At 50.3% G+C, this 20,665-nt stretch overlaps 1 protein-coding gene across 3 annotated transcripts in view; it reads right to left on the bottom strand.

The window, feature by feature from the left end:
• Positions 1-15,869: 15,869 nt before the first annotated feature.
• The window catches only part of PDLIM2 (PDZ and LIM domain 2), a 60,609-nt gene continuing 55,813 nt past the window's right edge, over positions 15,870-20,665 (bottom strand). For all 3 annotated transcript variants that reach the window (XM_081891083.1, XM_081891085.1, XM_081891084.1), the window contains exon 10: positions 15,870-16,786. In XM_081891083.1, the coding sequence (XP_081747209.1) occupies positions 16,591-16,786 (196 nt within the window). In that variant the 3' untranslated portion in view covers positions 15,870-16,590. The remainder of the gene's footprint in view (positions 16,787-20,665) is intronic.

Below are 20,665 nucleotides of genomic sequence, written 5' to 3'. Positions count from 1 at the left end.
TCTCCGCTTCTCCCTTCTCCTCCCTTTTGCTTGATTAAGGTAACCCCCTTTTGAGAATCCTCTGACTCGCTGCTCAGACTCGTGGATTCCCTCAGAATTCCGTCATCTTCTTCCTCATCCTTCTGCCCCTCCTCCCACTCGCTCTCCGTCTCCTCTGTCATCTCCTCCTCTCTCCCAGAAACCCTGACATCCATCCCCCCCTCGAAGCCCCCCCTTCCCCCCTCCCGCTCGCCGGGTGCAGGTTGAGGAAAACGTGGTTCTTCCGGGGTCGGTTCAGGATACAAGTTGTCCACTTCAACGTTCTCCTCTGTCATCTCCGTATATGTGTGTTCGAACTCGGGTTCCCCACCCACAGACCTCACAGTCTCTTCCTCCATCACTGCTTCTCCTGGCGCTGCCTGCCAAGGACCTACCATCCATCTCTGACTCCATGCCTCCCTTGGCTGATCCACCCACCAACAAGGGCCTGTCTCCTCCCCCCCCAGTCTCGGATCCCTGGTCGGGCTTGTTTCGGGCGTATGGCCCTCGGGTGAGGAGAAACCCTCGAACGTGCTGTCTGACAAAGTGGGCGTGAAAAGCCAATCATCAAAATACTCCTCGGGCATGGGCTTGTGCGGAAAAAGTGCATGGAACTCTTCCTTCAACAGGGGTTCGTCCAACGCGTAACCCGGCACCCAGCTATTGGCAGAGGCCGGAGTGCCTTCCCTGGCTAGAAAATATTCAACTCCCTCCTCCCCCCATCTCGAGTCCAGTATCTCTGTGACCTCGTTAAGAGGTTCTGGTCTTGGCGATTCCCCCCCCTCAGGCGCCCTCCTACGTGGCTCTGGGAGTGCTCCTGACTCTTGAAACCTGTGTGGGGTTTTGTAGGGAGTGAGCACCGACCTATGAAAGACCGGGTGCACCCTGGAACCCTCCGGAAGGGCTAGACGAAAAGCCACCGGATTGATCTTAGCCTCAACTTGATATGGCCCTAGCTGCCTGTGTCCTAACTTCTTCTTGGCCAATGACCTGGCCGGCATCGCGTGGGCTGCTAACCACACCCAGTCCCCAATCTGGATGTCCTCTCCCGCCCTCCTGTGCTTATCGGCCTGCACCTTATACGCCTGTTTTGCCAGCTCCAAATGTCTCCGCAGCTCCTCGTGCACCTCTTGCAACTCCGCTGCAAACTGGTCGGCATCTTGAGGCCCCCCCCCTCCTGGTGCCGCAAATCTCGGGAAGGTTCTGGGATGACGGCCATTGTTCGCGAAGAAAGGCGTCACCCCGGTGGATGCGTGTTTCGTGTTGTTGTAGGCGAATTCAGCCATCGGCAGATAGTCCACCCACGCCGCAGGTCGCTGGTTGGCGTAGCACCGCAGGTACTGCTGCATGATCGCGTTGACCCTCTCCGCTTGACCGTTGGTTTGTGGATGTCTCGCCGATGTCAGGTTGATTTTGACGTGCAAGATGCCCAGAAGCTTTCGCCAGAAAGTGGAAACAAACTGGCGCCCCCTGTCGGACAAGACGGACTGCGGAAGTCCATGCACTCTGAAGACGTGATCGATGAAGAGCTTTGCGGTCTGTTCTGCCGTCGCCACCTTGGCACAAGGGATGAAATGCGCCATCTTGGTGAACAAGTCCACCACCACTAACACCGCCGTCTTACCTCTGGAGCTGGGCAGGTCCGTAACAAAGTCCAACGCTACCCTCTCCCACGGTTGCTGCGGTGTCTCCAGCGGTTCTAGCAATCCCGCCTGCTTCTGGTGCACTGGTTTGGACCTCTGGCAGATATCACACCTGGCGACGTAGTCCGCCACCTCTCCTCTCATCTGGGGCCACCAAAAGTCTCTAGCCACCAACTCCATCGTCTTCTCTTTGCCGAAATGGCCTGCACTAGGGGCGTCATGCAATTGTTGCAGAACCTTGGCTCGAAGATCGTCGGTGGGCACGTAAAGGGCACCCTTACGAGTCAAAAGTCCATCTTGCAATTGGAACTCATCGTTGTCTCGCGACCCTCCGCGTAGCTCCTCCATCTTGGACTGTGCAAACTGATCCCTTTGCAACGCGCGTCGCACCGCGTCCAGGTCGACTGCGATGGTAGCGCACGTCCACGCCTGCGGTGCGAAAATGTGCTTTGCTGCGATTGGAGCTGCTTCCTCCAAGTATTGCGGCTTTCGGGACAGCGCGTCTGCAATAACATTGGAGTCTCCTGGGATGTATTCTATTTTGAAGTCGAAATCCGCAAAGAACTCCGCCCAGCGCATGTGTCGCTGGGTCTGTAACTTAGCCGTCCGCCAATACTCTAAGTTCTTGTGATCCGTGCGGACTTGCACCGTGTGCTTGGCTCCTATTAAGAAGTGTCGCCACGCTTTGAAAGCTGCATGAATGGCCAACAACTCCCTGTCCCATATGGTATAATTGCGCTCCGTCTTGCTGAGCTTCCGGGAGTAGAACGCACCCGGTCTCCAGTTGCCTTGTGAATCCTCTTGCAAAAGAACGGCCCCAACCGCTCTGTCTGACGCATCGGTCTCTACCCGCATGGGTCTGCCGGGATTCACGTGGAGCAGCTGCTCTTCGGAGGCGAAAAGACCTTTAAGCGTCCGGAAGGACCGCTCCGCTTGTTCGGTCCAGACGAACTTCTTCTTCTTGGAACTGAGGGTGTCAGTGATAGCCGCCGTCGCGTTCGCAAAACCTTTAATAAACTTGCGGTAAAAATTGGCAAAGCCGATGAACCTCTGGACCTCTTTCCGATTTCGAGGGCTTTTCCAGTCCAACAGCGCTTGAACCTTAGCCCTGTCCATGGCCAGTCCCTCGTCGGACAACTTGTAGCCAAGGAAATCAACCTCTCTGACATCAAACTGGCATTTTTCCAACTTGGCGTACAGCCTGTGGTCCTTCAGCCTCTGCAGGACCTCCCTCACGTCCTTATCGTGATCCTCCGGCGATTCCGAGAAAATCAGGATATCGTCGAGAAAGCAGACACACTTCTTGTAGAGGAGACCTGCTAGCACGTGGTGCATAAATGCTTGAAAAACGTGGCTGCCATTTTGGAGACCGAAAGGCATGACTCTGTATTCGTATGTGCCCAGAGGGGTGAACATGGCGGTCTTCCACTCATCTCCTTTCCGGATGCGGATGAGATTGTAAGCTCCACGTAGGTCCAGCTTGGTGAAAATCTTGCCCCTCCTGACGGTCGCTAAAAGGTCGTCAATCTTGGGCATGGGGAAAGCCTTGGGCTTAGTCAAGCTGTTTATGAACCTGTAATCCACTATAAGCCTTTTTTGGGGCGTGTTTTTCTTCTTCACAAAGAACACAGGGCTGCCACCCGCTGCTTTAGATTCCTGGATGAAACCTCGCTTGAGGTTATGGTCTATGAACTCCCGAAGCTCTTGCATCTCGTCTTCCGACATGGAGTACAGCTTGGCAGCAGGCAGTTGCGCCCCTGGCACTAAATCAATCGCGCAGTCGTAAGGTCTGTGAGGCGGCAACTTGTCAGCTTCCTTCTCACAGAAAACCTCCAAGAAGTCCTGGTACTTGTGAGGCACTGTTTGCACCATACCCAGATGCAACTGCTGCTCGGCTTCTCCTCCCTGATCGGTCTGAAAGCAATGCTGAGCACAATACGATGAACAAAAGGTGATCTGCCGCTGGTACCACGCAACCGCGGGACTGTGCCTCTCCAGCCAACTCATGCCTAACACGATGGGTGTGTCCGATAAGTGGGTGACATTGAAACTAATAAGTTCTCGATGGTTGCCAATCTGCATCATCATGGGAGGGGTTTGCTGCACCACTTGCCCCCCCAGCAACTTCCTGCCGTCTACCGTGACCACGTTTAGAGGCGTCGTTGCAGGCAGGAGCGCCATGTTGTGCTGCTTAACGAACTGCAGTCCCACGAAGTCGGCGTTGCTTCCCGAATCGATCGTTATTGGAACCTCGAGGAGTCTCCCATCAGGCAACTGGAGTGTTGCTGTGAGCAGAACTGCCGGTCTGGGAGGCAAAGGGTCCACGCTCTGCAGTGATGCTGGGGGCTTGTCTACAGATCCGCCTGGCTGAGCCCCAGTAGCTCTGCTTCCAGCCAGGCACTGTCGTTTCCCTGAAGCTGCTCCCCTGGTTGCACCTCTGCTGTTACAGTTGCCAGTGCTGCAGTGTGCTTCTGGAGCCTCTGGGGGCACTCTTTCGCCATATGGTGCGCACTGTCACAGATGTAACACTTCCTGGTTCCTCTAGGAGGCTTCGCTTTGGCTGCACCAGGGACAGGGCTCTGGGACGGCTTCTGAGCCCTAGCACCACCAATCTCCATCGGCTCCTCGCTGTCCTTCCCCATTGGCGAGGGGTGCGCACGGCTGAAATCCCTGTGCACAAAAGGGAGAGTCCTCGCTTGCGCACGCGCTTGGGGCCCGTCCTCCTCGTGCCACGGACGTCCCTCATGTCGAATTCCAATAGCTAAAGCCCGTTGCACCACGTCTTCTAGGGTCTGGGGTCTGTCCCCCCTAGCGATCTCATCCTTGATGGGGGGGCTCAATCCCTCCCAAAAAAGATCTCTGACCGGCTTACTGTCCTTTGGCCAATCTAAGGCGGTGAGCAATGCAAAAAATTTAGAGTGGTATTGGCGCACAGTCGCTTTCCCCTGCCTCAGCCCGTGCATTTGACGGCGCGCAATGTCCACATCCACAGAGGATTGAAAACAAGAATCCATCGCTTTGATGAACGCAGTTGAATTGCGACGGGCCGGTCCATCTTCGCGCCACAGATTGCGTAGCCAAGCCCTGGCCTCCCCATGCAGGTGCGAAACAATGAACCCCACTTTCTCCTCCTCATCTTTAAAATCGTGACGGAGTAAATGCAGTGCATATACGACGTCCGCTCTGAAATTGGGATAGTCTTGCAAGTTGCCATTAAAATGCGGAACCAGGGCACCCCCCCTCCGTCCAAGCGCAATGCCCTCCGCTCTGGAACCTGGGGCCCCCGCCCTGTCCGCGTGTTCCCACCTTGCCTGCAAATCCTGGCACGTCTTCTCCAAGTCGTCATTCTTCTTCTGCGAAGCAATGACTGCCGATGTGAGAGCGGTAACCTGATCCCGCAGTGCAACCAGCTGCTCCTCAGCGCTCATGGCTGCTCCCGTTCGTGAGCTTCGCAAAAAAATTTTTTTGCTTTCAGAGAGGGGACTTACTGTCACGGCCACCCAGGACGGGTCCCAGCTCACAAGAGACCTCACTCCGTTGCAGTTTATTTACAGGAAAAGTTTATTGAAGATTTCTGCTTCTCGTACAGTTCAGCATCGTGGCCGTACGTCTGTCACGTTAGACCGCTGAAGTCCCCTCTGACTCCTCCCCTCTTCCACACCAACTTAATAGCCTGGCTCTAGACCACCTCTTCCTCTCCTTTCTTTTCCGCAGGGTCTTCCTGCCCCCCTGGGTTCCCTCTCTCCGTGACTCGCCTGAGGCTGAATCCTCTGCCGCCTCTTCCCCCCTCCTTCTGGCTTTAGGGCCGGGCTCCTCCCCTGAGCTCTCTCCACTTCCGCGCGCCTCTACGTTTGAACTTGGCGCGCGTACGTTGCTGCTGACCTTTCTTTCGACCGCTACACCACCCCTTGTTCTGCTCTCCACCCTTTCCGGCTGAACACCTTGCTCCAACCCCCTTTCTCTGTTCTCTCCTAATCCTGCTCCCTCCGAGAGGCTGACGACTCCACCCCCTTTACTCCGTTCCGGCTGAGACGCCTCTTGCTGCGTCTGTCTTCCACTGGGCTCCTCTCCGCTTCTCCCTTCTCCTCCCTTTTGCTTGATTAAGGTAACCCCCTTTTGAGAATCCTCTGACTCGCTGCTCAGACTCGTGGATTCCCTCAGAATTCCGTCATCTTCTTCCTCATCCTTCTGCCCCTCCTCCCACTCGCTCTCCGTCTCCTCTGTCATCTCCTCCTCTCTCCCAGAAACCCTGACAATAGTGTTACCTTAAATTTCGACCTTTTCTTACTTATAACTTAATTTTCTATTTTACAAAATCTATTTGCTGGAGCTGATGTTTTCTAAATCGTGCAGATATTTAACATTCATACAACTTATATTGTTTTTGTAAATAGTCCTTAAACTTCTTCCAGTCCTCTTCCATTGTTTCTTCTCCCAAGTCTCGGATTCTGCCAGTCATTTCAGCCAGTTCCATATAGTCCATCAATTGCGTCTGCCACTCTTCCAGTGTGGGCAAGTCTTGTGTCTTCCAATGCTTTGCAATAAGTATTCTTGCTGCTGTTGTCGCATACATAAAGAAAGTTCTGTCCTTCTTTGACACTTTCTGCCGTTTTTAAACGCTTTATGTGCTTTGACCTTATCATACCACAAGGATGCATGCCACCCAAATACATTGTTAAAACCTTCTAAGTCCAGCACGTCAGTGTTTTCAAGAAGCAGCCATTCTCTCAGCCAACAAAAGGCGGCTGATTCATAATAAAGTTTTAAGTCTGGCAGGGCAAATCCACCTCTTTCTTTAGCATCAGTTAATATCTTAAATTTTATTTGAGGCTTCTTGCCCTGCCAGACAAATCTAGGGATATCTCTCTGCCACTTCTTGAAACAGTCCATTTTATCCAGGATTTGCAATGTTTGAAACAAATACAGCATCCTTGGTTTTCGTTTCTTTGTCCATCATTTCCTGCTGTTGGAAATGGCCGCTGGTGCTCAGATGTCACAATAAACGGTGACTTATCTTCCAGACGGAGGGGGTCCATGCCTTCCCCTGTTGTGGTGGCCTCCTTACCAATCTGCTTTTGGAAGTGGAGTTGTTCAACAAGTTCACATTAAAGTTATTTATTTACCTTGAAAGGCTCCGGCCTGGTGGAACGCTCTGCCTCATGAGACCAGGGCCCTGCAGGATCTGATCTCTTTCTGCAGGGCCTGTAAGACAGAGTTATTCCGCCTGGCCTTTGGCTTGGAATCAACATGATTCCCTCCCTCCCTCTCTTTCTTTTTTCTTTTTCTTCTCCTCCTGCGAGGAGGCTACATTTTAATATTTTAATGTTTCAATATTTTAATGTTGTATTTTAATTTTGTTTTTAAGTTGTAATCATTCAACTTGTTTTTATTATTGCTTGTAAGCCGCTCTGAGCCCGGCCTTGGCTGGGGAGGGCAGGGTATAAATTATTATTATTATTATTATTATTATTATTATTATTATTATTATTATTAACTTACGGGAACTCTTTGTAGTTGAAGTCTTAGCAATCTAGAGAGGGAGGGTTATTGGTTGGTTTGGCTTTTTTGTTCTTGTTTTTATCATTACTTTTTGCTTTTATGCTACAGTTTTATGCTGTGAACCACCCTGAGTTCTGTGGGTGAAGGGCAGTATACAAATTTAATAAATAATAATAATTTGCACCAATTTCTGAAGGCCTGGCACTGTCTGATTGCCATTACACTTTTGGTTAGAAACCCCTCTCCCCTTGTGTCACATAGTGGAATTCGGGAGGCCAGGCGATGATTAAGAAGAGCACATGTAGAAAACCCAGGAGCAAGAATATATCTTTTAGTTTACAGGGCAAATATCTATATGCTGCAATGTTGTGTGCTTGCAGTATCACACCAGGATGGGGAAAACCCAGGTTCAAATCCCCGCTCATGGTGCTCACTGAGTGAGCTGGGGTCAGTTGCTCTCTCTCAGCCTAACCTAAACTGCCTCCTAGGGTTGATGTAGAATAGGGAAGGGCAAGAGATACTTGGACGCGGGTGGCGCTGTGGTCTAAACCACAGAGCCTAGGGCTTGCCGATCAGAAGGTCGGCGGTTCGAATCCCCGCAACAGGGTGAGCTCCCGTTGCTCAGTCCCTGCTCCTGCCAACCTAGCAGTTCGAAAGCACGTCAAAATGCAAGTAGATAAATAGGTGCCGCTCCGGCGAGAAGGTAAACGGCGTTTTCGTGCACTGCTCTAGTTTGCCAGAAGCGACTTAGTCATGCTGGCCACGTGACCCGGAAGCTGTACGCCGGCTCCCTCGGCCAGTAAAGCGAGATGAGCGCCACAACCCCAGAGTTGTCCCTGACTGGACCTAACGGTCAGGGGTCCCTTTACCTTTACCTTTAAGAGATACTTATATGCTGCACTGAGTTCCTTAAAGCGAGGGGGGTGGGACATAAATGAAGAGGCACTGGTGGCAACTCCCTGAGATGGTGAGGCTCATTTGACACCAACAAAAGCTGAACCCTTAGTGTCATCTGGCTCAGTCGGTTGGAGTATTCTGCCAAGAGGGACTTTCTGTTTTAACCTTTGAACGCCTGCTGAAACTTTTCAATGCTGCCAAGCTTAAGCAGACAATTAGGAAAAGACTTATCTGTAATAACTATCTTTGATTTTAAAATCTACTGTTGTTGTTTTTGTAAACCACTTTGGTATTTTGTTTATATAAAAATGGATAATGGGGAATGAGTGAGTGATTGATTGAATAGTAAAGAGAAGCCCAAGGCCTCAAGGTAAATGGGCAACCAGATAATAACTCCACTGTAAATCGGGTGAGGTTTATGCCCAAAATAGCACATGATTAAAGGGACTTTCTTTGTCCTCTAAGATCACAGTTCTCTCCCTCATTAACACCTCCCAGAAAAGGACAAGGGGAAGCAGACAGGAGGGGTCTGGGAATCCAGCCAATACAATGCTATCAGCCCTGAGGGACCATCACATCCTCCTCAAGAGGCTCTTAAAAGGTCCTTCAGATTATCCAGGTGCAAAGGATGGAGCAGGGGGGCACTACTGAACCTTAGAAACAAGTCCAAACTGACAAGAGGGTAGAACCTGCATTTTTCACCTGCACCAGTTCTCCGGGAAATCACACAGCCCCCAACTGCACCTGATACTGTATTACCTGCTTCTCATTAGTCATACAGGTGTGCATGCCAGATTCAAACCTATCAATCACACAAAAGCACCCAACAGGATGATTAAGGAGGAGGAATCCTTCTCAATTTCACCCACTAAGGTTCTCCTCAAATTATGAACAAAAGCACTTCCAAGCCAATGCTTCTGGGAATTGTTTTGGCCTTAGGATTGTTAACTGTTGGGACAAGAAGAGTCTTTAAACTTACAGGGAGAGAAATGTCTGGGCATACCCCTCTCATCTCTCCAGTAAAGTTGTGTTCAGATATCTTTACTCCCCACTTCTCTCCCCTGGGGCAAACCTTTATATTTGCCTTGCATGTGTGGCCACTTCTTTCTCTTCAAATATGGACACTTGTCAGTACTGAGCTTTGGCACTTGCATGGCCCCATCCTGTTTGCCAAAGTCAAAACATGACACCACTTGGACATAGTGGTTGGTGTCAAACTAGGCCCTGAGAGAGCAGGGTTCAATCCCCACTTGGCCACAAAACTCCCCGGCTGACTTTGGGCCGGTAAATACCTCTCAGCCTAATCTACCTCACAGGGTTGTGGTGAAATAGAGAGGCAATGGACCATGTACATCTCATTGTGCTCCCTTTTTTATTAAAGATTTGGGATATAAAAGTGTTCTAACCTAATCTAACTGCAAAGGAACCAGGTACAGATTCTGCTGCCACACAAATCAGCAAGGTGTCCAACCAGATAGATGCAACAACAAATGTTTAAGAAAAAAGAAAAGGGATCTGTTGAAGCAGTTGTGTGCATGCACCCGTGTGCGCCTCTATGTGCAGGACCAGCCTTTTAATTAGGCCAAGGGAGGTAACCACTGCAAGCAGCAGTGCCGCTTGCCAATCCTCTTAAACTCCATGGTTGTTTCCTTGCGATGGAGAACACATCTGTATCCGCTACATGTCCTCCCTTGCTGCCCTCAGGTAAAGTGAAGAACACTGACTATCCCATCACCAATCCAGTCAGCTTTCTGTATGGGGAATGAGGAGAGGCTGCCATTTTGTATTTCACCCCAGGCAGCAAAATGTGTTGGGTTGTGTGTGTGACACAATTTGGAAGAGGGACAGAACAGTGATCAGAGGTACAAGCGTTTAGTGTACATTTTTGTTGGTGTGTGAGACGGATTGTAGGGAGTACACCAGTAAGAGATCACAAGTTGTAGTGTGAACTGTGCCTCCTTCCTCATGCTTCCATCAATACCAAAACAGACTCTGTGTGATGAAGGAGCTGGAGAAATCAGAGACTCCATTTGATAGGTAGCCAAGATGCCCCTTGTGCCCCTTCCCCAAACCCAGAACCCCCACCTCCTTATACCCAATAGTACAGAGTTCTGGACAGGACTTAGGAGACCACTAGATATAGGGCTTGACACATGGTTTGGTGTGAACCTTGGCACCATCTGCCACCCTACCACCAGCATGGAGTAGGAGCCCCTGCCTTCACATTGGTGGTAGCAGGTAGGTGCAATTTCAGCAACAGCAGCAAACCCTCTTGCTGGGCCCTGTCACTGTAAGCCGGCCCCAATGTCTCCGGCACTCAATGTAGTGCTCTTCCATCCAGCGTGATGTTAGGTTGTGGCCTCAGAGGCATTGTGAGATAAAACAGCAGGCACCAGCCACCATCACCCAAGTACAAGAATGGAGAGGAGCGCATGTTTGCCTGTTGGGTTGGCAGCATGTGTAGGCAGTGGACTCTTCTAAAGGCTTTGCGGGAGGGTTCAGCAATTGCCCCACAGTGTTGACCTTTGACCCTAGGCCTGACTGCAGACAATTGTGTATTGAAGCTACTCCAGATGTGGTCACCTGCCAGAGGCTGAGAGATCCAGAGATATGAAAACCCATTGTGTGGCTGAAAACTATCCTCCTCAACATGCACCTAATCCCAGAAAACAATAGTTTGGTTACTTAGCAATGAGGGGTATTCCATCCACATTTAGCAGCACAGCCATAGTGACTTCATTTCCTGACCACATGTTTGGCAGAACACTTAAGAGTAATCAGCCCTTTTCCACCAGGGAACTGTAATTCTACTGCGCTCTCTCTCTCTCTCTTACAGGGGACAGGAAATACTCTCAGTTACAATCCCCAGGATTAACAGCAGTGAGATTGACAATTGGATCAGTATCAAACTGATACAGAGGCTGAAAAGTCAAAATGGGGGAGCTCTGGTCCTACAGATATTACTGGACTGCAACTCCCCTTCATCCCTTGACCATCTGGAGGGCGGCAGGTTCCCCATCCCTGGCGAGTGGCGAGAGGCCTTTGCTCCCCTGGGTGATACTTTCTAGTGAAAGGTCTTGAGTCTCACCTCTCCCTTTGCTTGTGGCATCTGAATGTGGAGAATGTGCAAGCCGCATTCCAGAACATGCTGGGCTGGCCGTTTCTGTGGTGACTTCATGGCAGGAATGCTGTTCAGAACAGGAAACTGGGCGGCACCCAGAATGCCTCTCCAAGACTTTGGCATGGGCCTTTGTTTGCGCTGCTAAAGAAGGAGTGTTTTTTGTGCTTTTGTGTTTCTGAATGGCGCAACAGCTCCCACCAACCTCTTGGGAAACCCACATCCGTAAAGCATTCCAGGCATGCCAGCAGCCTCATGCTTTTGAGAATGGGGAGTGAAAGGCAGGGCAGGGACATGTCCAGGCCATACCCCCCCCCCAGAGCAGACCAGGGTTGGGGAAGCTGTGATTCTCCAGGTGTGGTTGGACTCCAACGCCCATCAGCCCCAGACACCATGGCCAATAATCAGGGATGAAGGGAGTTGTAGTCCAACAACAGCTGCGGGCCACAGGACCTTCACCTCCCCCCTAGACCATCACCCCATTTTTCAGCATGAATCCCCATTCCCTAGGATTCAACAGGGAGAGAATAGGACATAAAATATTCTGAAGCCACCAAATTCTCTCACCACAGATGGCAGGATCAGCTCAAGATCTTTGTACTCCCGAGGAATATGCCCTGGACATTCCATTCCTTAAACAGCAACAAAAGGGGAAAAGAGCAATAAGAGACTGTGCTATTCTTGAATGGTCACCACCACATTCTACTCTATGCCCTTGCTATTCTGGCCTTAGTAGCTATATATTGAGTCAGACTATTGGCCCATCAAGCCAAGTATTGTCTACACTGACTGACAGCCAGGGGTGTCTCCCAGCCAGATTTGGGAGGTGCCAGGGATCAAACCTGGGGTCTGCTGTTGCACTTTTCTTCCTAGGAATCCCTTCAGAAACTGGTATTGCTCTCTCCCTGGGAACTAGGGGTGGGGAACTTGGGACTACTGGTTGGCTATGTCCACAGAATGGGAGATGGCAGGATCCCAAAGGACGTGCTCTACAGGGAGCTGGCTTCAGGCACCAGACTCATTGGCAGACCAACTCTGCGTGACAAAGATGGCTGCAAACGTGACATGAAGGTTGGCAACATCAACCCCGCCATGTGGGAATCCCTTGCAGATGACCACAGTGCCTGGAGAGAGACAGACAACCAGAGGATGAATGGCTGCTGGGAGGAGTGCAGAGGGAAGAGACATCTGCAGCAGCACAACTGGACACCTTCATCTGCTCCAGCTGCAACAAAATATGTCCCTCCTGCATCAGTCTCCACAGCCGCAGCAGATGCTGCAACTTTCCAAGAGTCTGACTTCATCCCCAAAAGTGCACTCCTCAATTGTCTCCCAAGACAGACGAATGGCAACAACAGTAAGTACTGCTGGACTACAACTCTCATTCTCCCTGACCATTGGGCATGCTGACTGCGTAAGATGGGGACTGGAGTTTAATGACATCTGGAGGGCCACATGTTAGTCATCCCTGCAATGAACAGAACCTCTGGAGACAAACAGAGGCAAATGGGGAGAGGAGGTCTCCAGCAGGAAGCAAGTTCCAGACTCCCCTCTGGATCCAGGCCTCACATCACTTTTCCTCATAATAGAAGGGGGCACCTTTAAGCACATATATTTCAAAGCATGCTTGTTGTAATGTGAACCTTGGTCCTGAGCATGTGCTGGCAAGTGTCATGTTCCAAGTGGAAGATGCAGCCTCAAGGCTCACCCTGGCCATCCCTCGAGTGCTCCAGTGGATAGATAACGGAGAGCCATCTTCAAACTTTAATGCAACCATGGATTTGCCACAGTCACATGAGGTGTAGCATAGCATTGCCCTGTGGAAGAGCTTTCAGAAAATGTGACAAGCTGACTAGGGAAGGCTGTAGATCCCTGCCACAGGAGGATTTTGAGCTCCTGCACATGAAAGTATGAGAATGGCTACTGGGCAGTGACACCTTTCCTTACATTGGTAATCGCAGGAGATGGCAGGTCTTGTATCCCCATCACAAGCCTGAGATAAAATGGCTAATCTGGTCATCTTTCATTCTGTCACACCACGCAGAAGGGAGCAGGAAGCAAGCTTTTTGTGAAACCGGCATAGCATACAAGCCAGCAGCAAGAGGCTGACTGATGTTTGACTCCCTCTTTGGGAAGATCTAGGTGTGACCTTGAAAGAGAAAAGCTTTGTGATAAGGAAGCTGAACAGCAAAGAAGGGGAAGGGGCCGAGTTGAAGCTCAGCATTTTGGGTTGAGCTGAGAGTGAGTTAGTGCCCGCCTGCCTCTTAGGGAGAGAGGAGAGGGCGGACTGGGGTATAAATGACTAGAAAGAGGAAATAACTTTTTATAATAGCTGACTCTTGATTTTCTTTTCTTTTCTTTTTACTATTTATGTCACTTACTAATATGTTAAAAAAACAGAACTTGAAGAACACCCAGGCCTATTTTGTTCAAGTATGCTCTTTACAGAACATATTCTTCCATGAGTAAGGATTCTATAGCTTTTGGGAATCTGAGTCCTTTGCTTTATTATAAGATCCTCCCAAGTTCTAGCATAAAGGTTTTTCTACCCCCATAGGTGGGCTAAGTTCTGCCTTCCCATGTGTCTATACCTAGACCACATGGCCTGGGCACAAATACGTAACAAGTGAGCCCACATATGAGAAAGGAGATTGCGCTAGCACCATAGGCGCCGACTCCATGGGGCCTGAGGGGGCCCGAGCCCCCTCAATAATTTTTTTGGGGGGGCTCAGCCCCCCCAATAATCTCAGGCGCCCCTCCAGCAGAGCGCCGCCGCCGTCCCCTGCCTCCTCCCCACCTGCTCCCTCGCCAGCCAGCCAGCCAGCCACGCGCCCTAACCGGAGAGCCCCGGCTGTCCCCCGCGAGATTAGGGAATCCTCGCTGTTTCGCCGCTTCGCAGCACCACTGCCGGGGGGAATTTCCTTCCTCCTGGTGGTTTCAGCCCCCGCGAGAACAGGGGAATCCCGACCGGCCACGCCTCCGAGCCAGCCAATCGGCTGGCTGGGGGGCGTGGCTTTCCCTATTTAGGGCCGGAGCAGAGGGGGCTCGCCCTCTCTTCTCCGGCTAGCCCCCACGTTTTCGGAGGTTCCTCTGAGGTTCGATATTTGACTGGGCCGCCCCTCCCCCAGCCCAAAATGCACAGGGAGGAGCGGGCTGCATGCCTCCTGCCCTCCCTCCCGAGCAAAAGCTCCACCCAATTTCCTTTGGAGCTGATTAATAGGCGCAGCACGCTCTCCCCTATTCGCTCACGAGGAGGCGGTGCCACTTTATTTGCATATTCATGAGCTTATTTATTATTCATGAGCTTTCCCGGGGCCCCCCAATATTTTTTATAAGTCCGCGTCCCTGCCTAGCACACAACACAGGAAGGATCTGAACTTATTTGAACCCCCAGTGCAGTCTGAACACGCCATGTCCTGTTAAGCAGGCGGAACAGCCCAGCATCTTGCAAACAAAACACACAGGAAGAGAGAGAGAAGTGGGGTGGAATGGGTGGTCCTACTCTAAACAGGTTACAAGGAGACAGCTGCTACTGGCCCTTGTTGTGTCTGCTTCTCTTCAAAGCATCTCTAAGCAGATACTGAAGTGCTTAACATTTGCTTATGTGCAAGTACCATCTCCTGCATACTCTTTATCCTAGGCACTGCTAGCCAGAAACTAGAGATCTCTAAGTGACTGCGGGGCGGAGGCGGAACTACCTTTGGTTCACTACCCTAGTGGTTGGCTGACTACCTGCACCACATTTAAGAAGGTGGTACAGCCAGCTGTTGGAAGAATGTCCAGTGGCTGTTGGAATCGGAACATGGAATTAGATGGATCCTTTGTATGATTCAGCAAGGCAACACTTAGGATGTTAGGATCATACAGAAAAACCCTTAGGGTATGTACACATATCTCATTTACATGTTTTGTTTATGAGGCTGATATAGCTTCCCTGCTATGGCACACTGTCTGCCAGATGCAAGTTGCCATACCTAATACTATTACACCTTTTGCTTGCTAGTGATCAAAAGGGAGATTGGTTGCATGGTCTTTGCTTGTTGAGCACAAGAATGTGCCAGGTAATCTGTAGTCAATCCGGGTTTTGTTGTGCCTCTATGTTGCCAGTCACTTAACAGCAATTCCTTTAGCTCATGACAATAAGATAACACTGCAGTCGTCAGTGGCATAGTGCTCAAGTTGCACACTCCCTGCCCAGAAATAGCTGGGAGAACTATTAAAATGCCACCTCCCACAGCCTCTACCCACTGTATAGGGCATTTTGTATGATGAGGGATTCCCCATAGGCTGCCCTTTCCCCCTCCTGAAATACAGTGGAACCTCGGATTACGTATCATCCTCCTTACGAATGCTTCGGGTAATGAGCTCCGCTAACCTGGAAGTAGATGCTCCTGGTAGCAAACTTTGCTCTGGGATGTGAGCAGAAGTTGTGCACCAGCAGCGCAGCAGAACCAGGAGGCCCCATTAGTGAAAGCGTGCCTCAGGTTAAGAACGGTTTCAGGTTAAGAATGGACCTCTGGAACGAATTAAGTTCGTAAGCAGAGGTACCAGTGTAAGAGACTCTTGTCCTGTGTGCAACTGCTGAGGGGAGGGTGACATGCTGCTATAAAACCTTAAAATGGAGCTGCAGAGTGAGAAGAGGCTTCTTTCTCCAGTCCCCTTCACGCCGCCACAAACAAGTACATTATATATACATACATACAACATATATATTATATTTCATATAGAGATCTGGCTGATTATTTTATAGAAGCTTTACAGAGAGTCAGTATTCAAAGCTGCATCCATGCCACCCCAGTACCTAGTGCTTCAGTGACAGCCCTAATCTTTCCTCTTTCATCTCTACATTGACACAGGACAGTTGCCAGCTGTGGCAAGAAAGAGGCGCTAGAGACCCAGAAGGGAATACCATGGCTTAGCTACCCTGCAAGCAGCAAGAGTCACTTGGGTTTGGCTTCCACTACCCATGGGCAGGGGTGGGCAGGGGCAGCACCACTGCGTTCCATGGGGTGCCCCAAACAGACCCTCTGCGGGCACAGCTTGGCAGAGAGGAAATTTCGGCTATTCCTGCAAATCATCCCTCCGGAAGATGCTTAGTGCCCAATGTGCCCAAGCTTGTGCTATGAAGACATTTGCCCTTCTAAGAAATAGGCCAGAAGCTGAAGATGCCATTTCCCTAGAGGGGCTCCCTGCCTGTTCCCTAGATCCCTGAGCCCTTCTGCCTTCCTCTTCCCTGTATGTCTCAGCAGGCAGAATCCTGGCTGGCTGGGATTGTGCATGAAGCGAAAGGTCTGATAGGCAATCGAAAAAGACGCCTCTGGAAGTCACACGGACTAGATGTTGGGAAGAAGCCTCCAGGGTGGTGGAAACACCAGCTTCCTTCTTGCTCGTTCTCCTGCATGCCAGTGGCGCAGTTTAGGACTGGGAGTAGACGGCTGTGACTGGGCTGCCCCCTGCTGCCCCCTGGTAGCGCTGGCGGGCATGCTTCTCACAGTACATCTCTTCGCCAACCCAGAAGTGGCCCCGCATCTTCAGGTTGAGGCCACAGTCGGTGCAGATGTAGCAGGAGGGGTGGCGGTAGCGGTTCTCTTGGATTCTCACTGCCTGGGTCCTGCAGGAGACACAACCAAGGGTACAGTCAGTGAAACATGACTCAGGGGGAGTACAGATATGACTGGCACCTGATGCACACTCTGGAATCTGGTGCCCCATTAAAATTTAATGTTAGCATGTTTAGAGCAAAGTTTCTAGCCCTCAGGATTGTGGAGAAAGTATTGAGAGCATGAGGCAGTGCCAGGAGCATGGGTTGTGTCCAACTACATCCTACTCAAAGTAGGTGCAATTAATGGATCTAAGCTAGGTATGTCTTAATTTCAATGGGTCTACTCTGAGTAGGGCTAGCATGGGACACAACCCAGTAGATTTAGTTACTTTTGTCATATTAGCCACAACACAATTTACATATAGACACACAAGCATGTGTTATTCTGTGCAAGAGTCTCCCCCAACATACACTGCCAAACAAAAGACTGCCACCATCATTTATTATCATCATTTATTATCTTGGTTCAGCCCCCTTCCCCTTTAAACAAATGACCAGGGCAAAATCTCTCTCAGCCCTGTGTCCATTCCAGGGAGCCTCCAGCATCTTCCCCCTGCTCATGGAGGGCCCATTTGATTATCCTGGGCAGAATCAGGCAGGTAGGGAGATATTTTGGTCCATGGAATCAGTAGAAGCTTTCCATTTCCTTGCCTTAGGGACACGCAGTGCCACAACCGAGCTTTTTCTGTGTCTCTTTTCAACCCAACAGAACAACACTTTTATTCTTGCTTCTACGCTGTCCCAAGATGAGAACCAAAGTTTGTTGCACCTTAAAAATGAGTTACACCTTCATTTCTCTCCAATATATAAAATTGTTGGCATGCTAGCACTCTTGTGTGCATGTGCAGCCAGCCGTGAGTGACAGCTCTCCCTTCCTATTGTTCTCCCCTGTAGGTGTGAAGGGAGGGAGCAGCTTGGGTGGGCAGGTGTGTGAGTGAGAGGAAGCCAGCGAGCTCAGGAGAGCCTGCCATCGCAGCCGAGGGGAAGGCTGGAAAGTCTGAGGGCGTGTGATGATGCACACATGCAGAACTTTGCCTGTGAGGGAGCAGCTTTGGTAGGCATGTGGCTGAGTGAGAGTGGCAGCCTTGAGGGGAGCTTGGGCCCCTGCTGAGGGCTAGGCAGACAGCAATGCCTTTCCCTTCATATATGTGAAGGGGCACAGGTGCACGGCTGACTCACCTATGAGGCAAGGTGAGGCAACTGCTTCAGATGGCAGGAGACACAGTGGCAGCAGATCCATCCTCCAAGGAATGCACTGCCCACTGCTGCTACGGAAGTGGCAGCAACATCTGTGACACACTCCTTAGAGGCCAGATCTCCCCCCCCCCCCGCAGCCCCCTCATGCCCCCTCTACAGCAGCCGCTGGGTGAAGAGGAGGCACTGCTGGTCTGCTCCCAACCTTGTTCCCAGTGTAGATCTTTATTCTCGCCTTGTTCCTGATGTAGATCTTCCTCTCTGGTGGGGGAACCATTTTGAGGTTTGCCTCAGGTGCCAAAGTGGACTGAGGCAGCCCTGTGTGTGCAAAGGGGGCTGCAGAATAGAAGCTAGAGGGGGGGGTGCAAGAGAGAAAGATGGAGAGAAGTATTAAGTTGTCTGTACATGTGTGCATGGGTGTGAGAGAAAGGGGGTATGAATGTGTGTCTGTGAGGGAAAGACTTTTTTATGTGGGTGGGTGGGAGGAAGGGAGGGAGAGGCGGTGTACCATATCAGGTTCCTTGAGTTGGAGTACCAACTTAGATCAAAGTTAGACCTTAGTACCAAGCAGTGTCCCATCTATGAAATGCCCTCCCCTTGGAAGTATGACTGGTGCTGACACTTTTGCCAGGTAAAGACCTACCTGTTTCCCCAAACTTTTGTGGGGTGCAAGTATGTATCTGCCACTGCAATTAAGAGCCACAGGTGGTGCCATTTCAAGGAGGGCGTCATTATTGATTTTTTAATAGATGTGATATGTTTTTGCTTGCTCTTTAATTGTCTTTAGGATTTGCTTTACTATTTACCTGGGATTACATGATGAAGGACAAACTATAAATATCTTAACTAAGTAAATAAACCTTTGGAAATGTAATCAAGCACCCTAACCATTTGGCCTCCTTAGCGCGCAATGGATTGAGTGTTTGCTTTGGGTCTGGTTCAGCCGCAAAAACTTATTCAGCAACATGGGACCTGCCACTCTCTCTCAGTCCAACCATCTCAGGTGGTTGTTTCAAGGAGAAAATGTGGGAATGTGCTGCCCTGAATTTAGAGGGAGACTGGGGGATACAAATGTAATCAGTAATGAAAAGCAAAGGTAGTAGGACCCATATTTGCCCATATATTTGCATATATGTCCCAGCTCCATCTGGTACGTAGGCTGAGACCCTATCATGGTGCATGCTCTGGTTATCTCCCGCTTGGACTACTGCAATGCGCTCTACGTGGGGCTACCTTTGAAGGTGACCCGGAAACTACAACTAATCCAGAATGCGGCAGCTAGACTGGTGACTGGGAGCGGCCGCCGAGACCATATAACACCGGCCTTGAAAGACCTACATTGGCTCCCAGTATGTTTCCGAGCACAATTCAAAGTGTTGGTGCTGACCTTTAAAGCCCTAAACGGCCTCGGTCCAGTATACCTGAAGGAGCGTCTCCACCCCCATCATTCTGCCTGGACGCTGAGGTCCAGTGCCGAGGGCCTTCTGGCAGTTCCCTCATTGTGAGAAGCAAAGCTACAGGGAACCAGACAGAGGGCCTTCTCGGTAGTGGCGCCCGCCCTGTGGAACGCCCTTCCAGCGATAAACAACTACCTGACATTCAGAAGACATCTTAAGGCAGCCCTGTTCAGGGAAGTTTTTAACGTGTGATATTTTACTGTATTTTTGGTTTTTATGGAAGCCGCCCAGAGTGGCTGGGGAGGCCCAGCCAGATGGGCGGGGTATAAATAATAAATAATAATAATAATAATAATAATAATAATAATAATTATGGCATATATTTTTGTTACTGAAAAAATTCTATGGCATTTCCACTGCAGTAAACAAAAAATTCCCAGTAGAGTGCTTTCTCTGTGGCAGAACCTAAATTGTAGAATTTCCTCTCCACAGAGATGTGTTTTGCTTCAACATTGCATAGCTCCCACTGTATGCTGAAGACACTCCTTTTCACACTGGCCTTAGAATCATAGAATCATAGAGTTGGAAGAGACCACAAGGGCCATCGAGTCCAACCCCCTGCCAAGCAGGAAACACCATCAGAGCACTCCTGACATATGGTTGTCAAGCCTCTGCTTCAAGACCTCCAAAGAAGGAGACTCCACCACACTCCTTGGCAGGAAATTCCACTGTCAAACAGCTCTTACTGTCAGGAAGTTCTTCCTAATGTTTAGGTGGAATCTTCTTTCTTGTAGTTTGGATCCATTGGTCCGTGTCCGCTTCTCTGGAGCAGCAGAAAACAACCTTTCTCCCTCCTCTATGTGACATCCTTTTATATATTTGAACATGGCTATCATATCACCCCTTAACCTCCTCTTCTCCAGGCTAAACATGCCCAGCTCCCTTAGCCGTTCCTCATAAGGCATCGTTTCCAGGCCTTTGACCATTTTGGTTGCCCTCCTCTGGACACGTTCCAGTTTGTCAGTGTCCTTCTTGAACTGTGGTGCCCAGAACTGGACATAGTACTCCAGGTGAGGTCTGACCAGAGCAGAATACAGTGGCACTATTACTTCCCTTGATCTAGATGCTATACTCCTATTGATGCAGCCCAGAATTGCATTGGCTTTTTTAGCTGCCGCGTCACACTGTTGGCTCATGTCAAGTTTGTGGTCAACCAAGACTCCTAGATCCTTTTCACATGTACTGCTCTCAAGCCAGGTGTCACCCATCTTGTATTTGTGCCTCTCATTTTTTTTGC

This window comes from Podarcis melisellensis (assembly GCF_964234715.1).
Source record: "Podarcis melisellensis genome assembly, chromosome: 15".
Taxonomy (NCBI): Eukaryota; Metazoa; Chordata; class Lepidosauria; order Squamata; family Lacertidae; genus Podarcis; species Podarcis melisellensis.
Note: the sequence above shows the minus strand (reverse complement) of the source record. Positions and strands in the feature narration are given on the sequence as shown.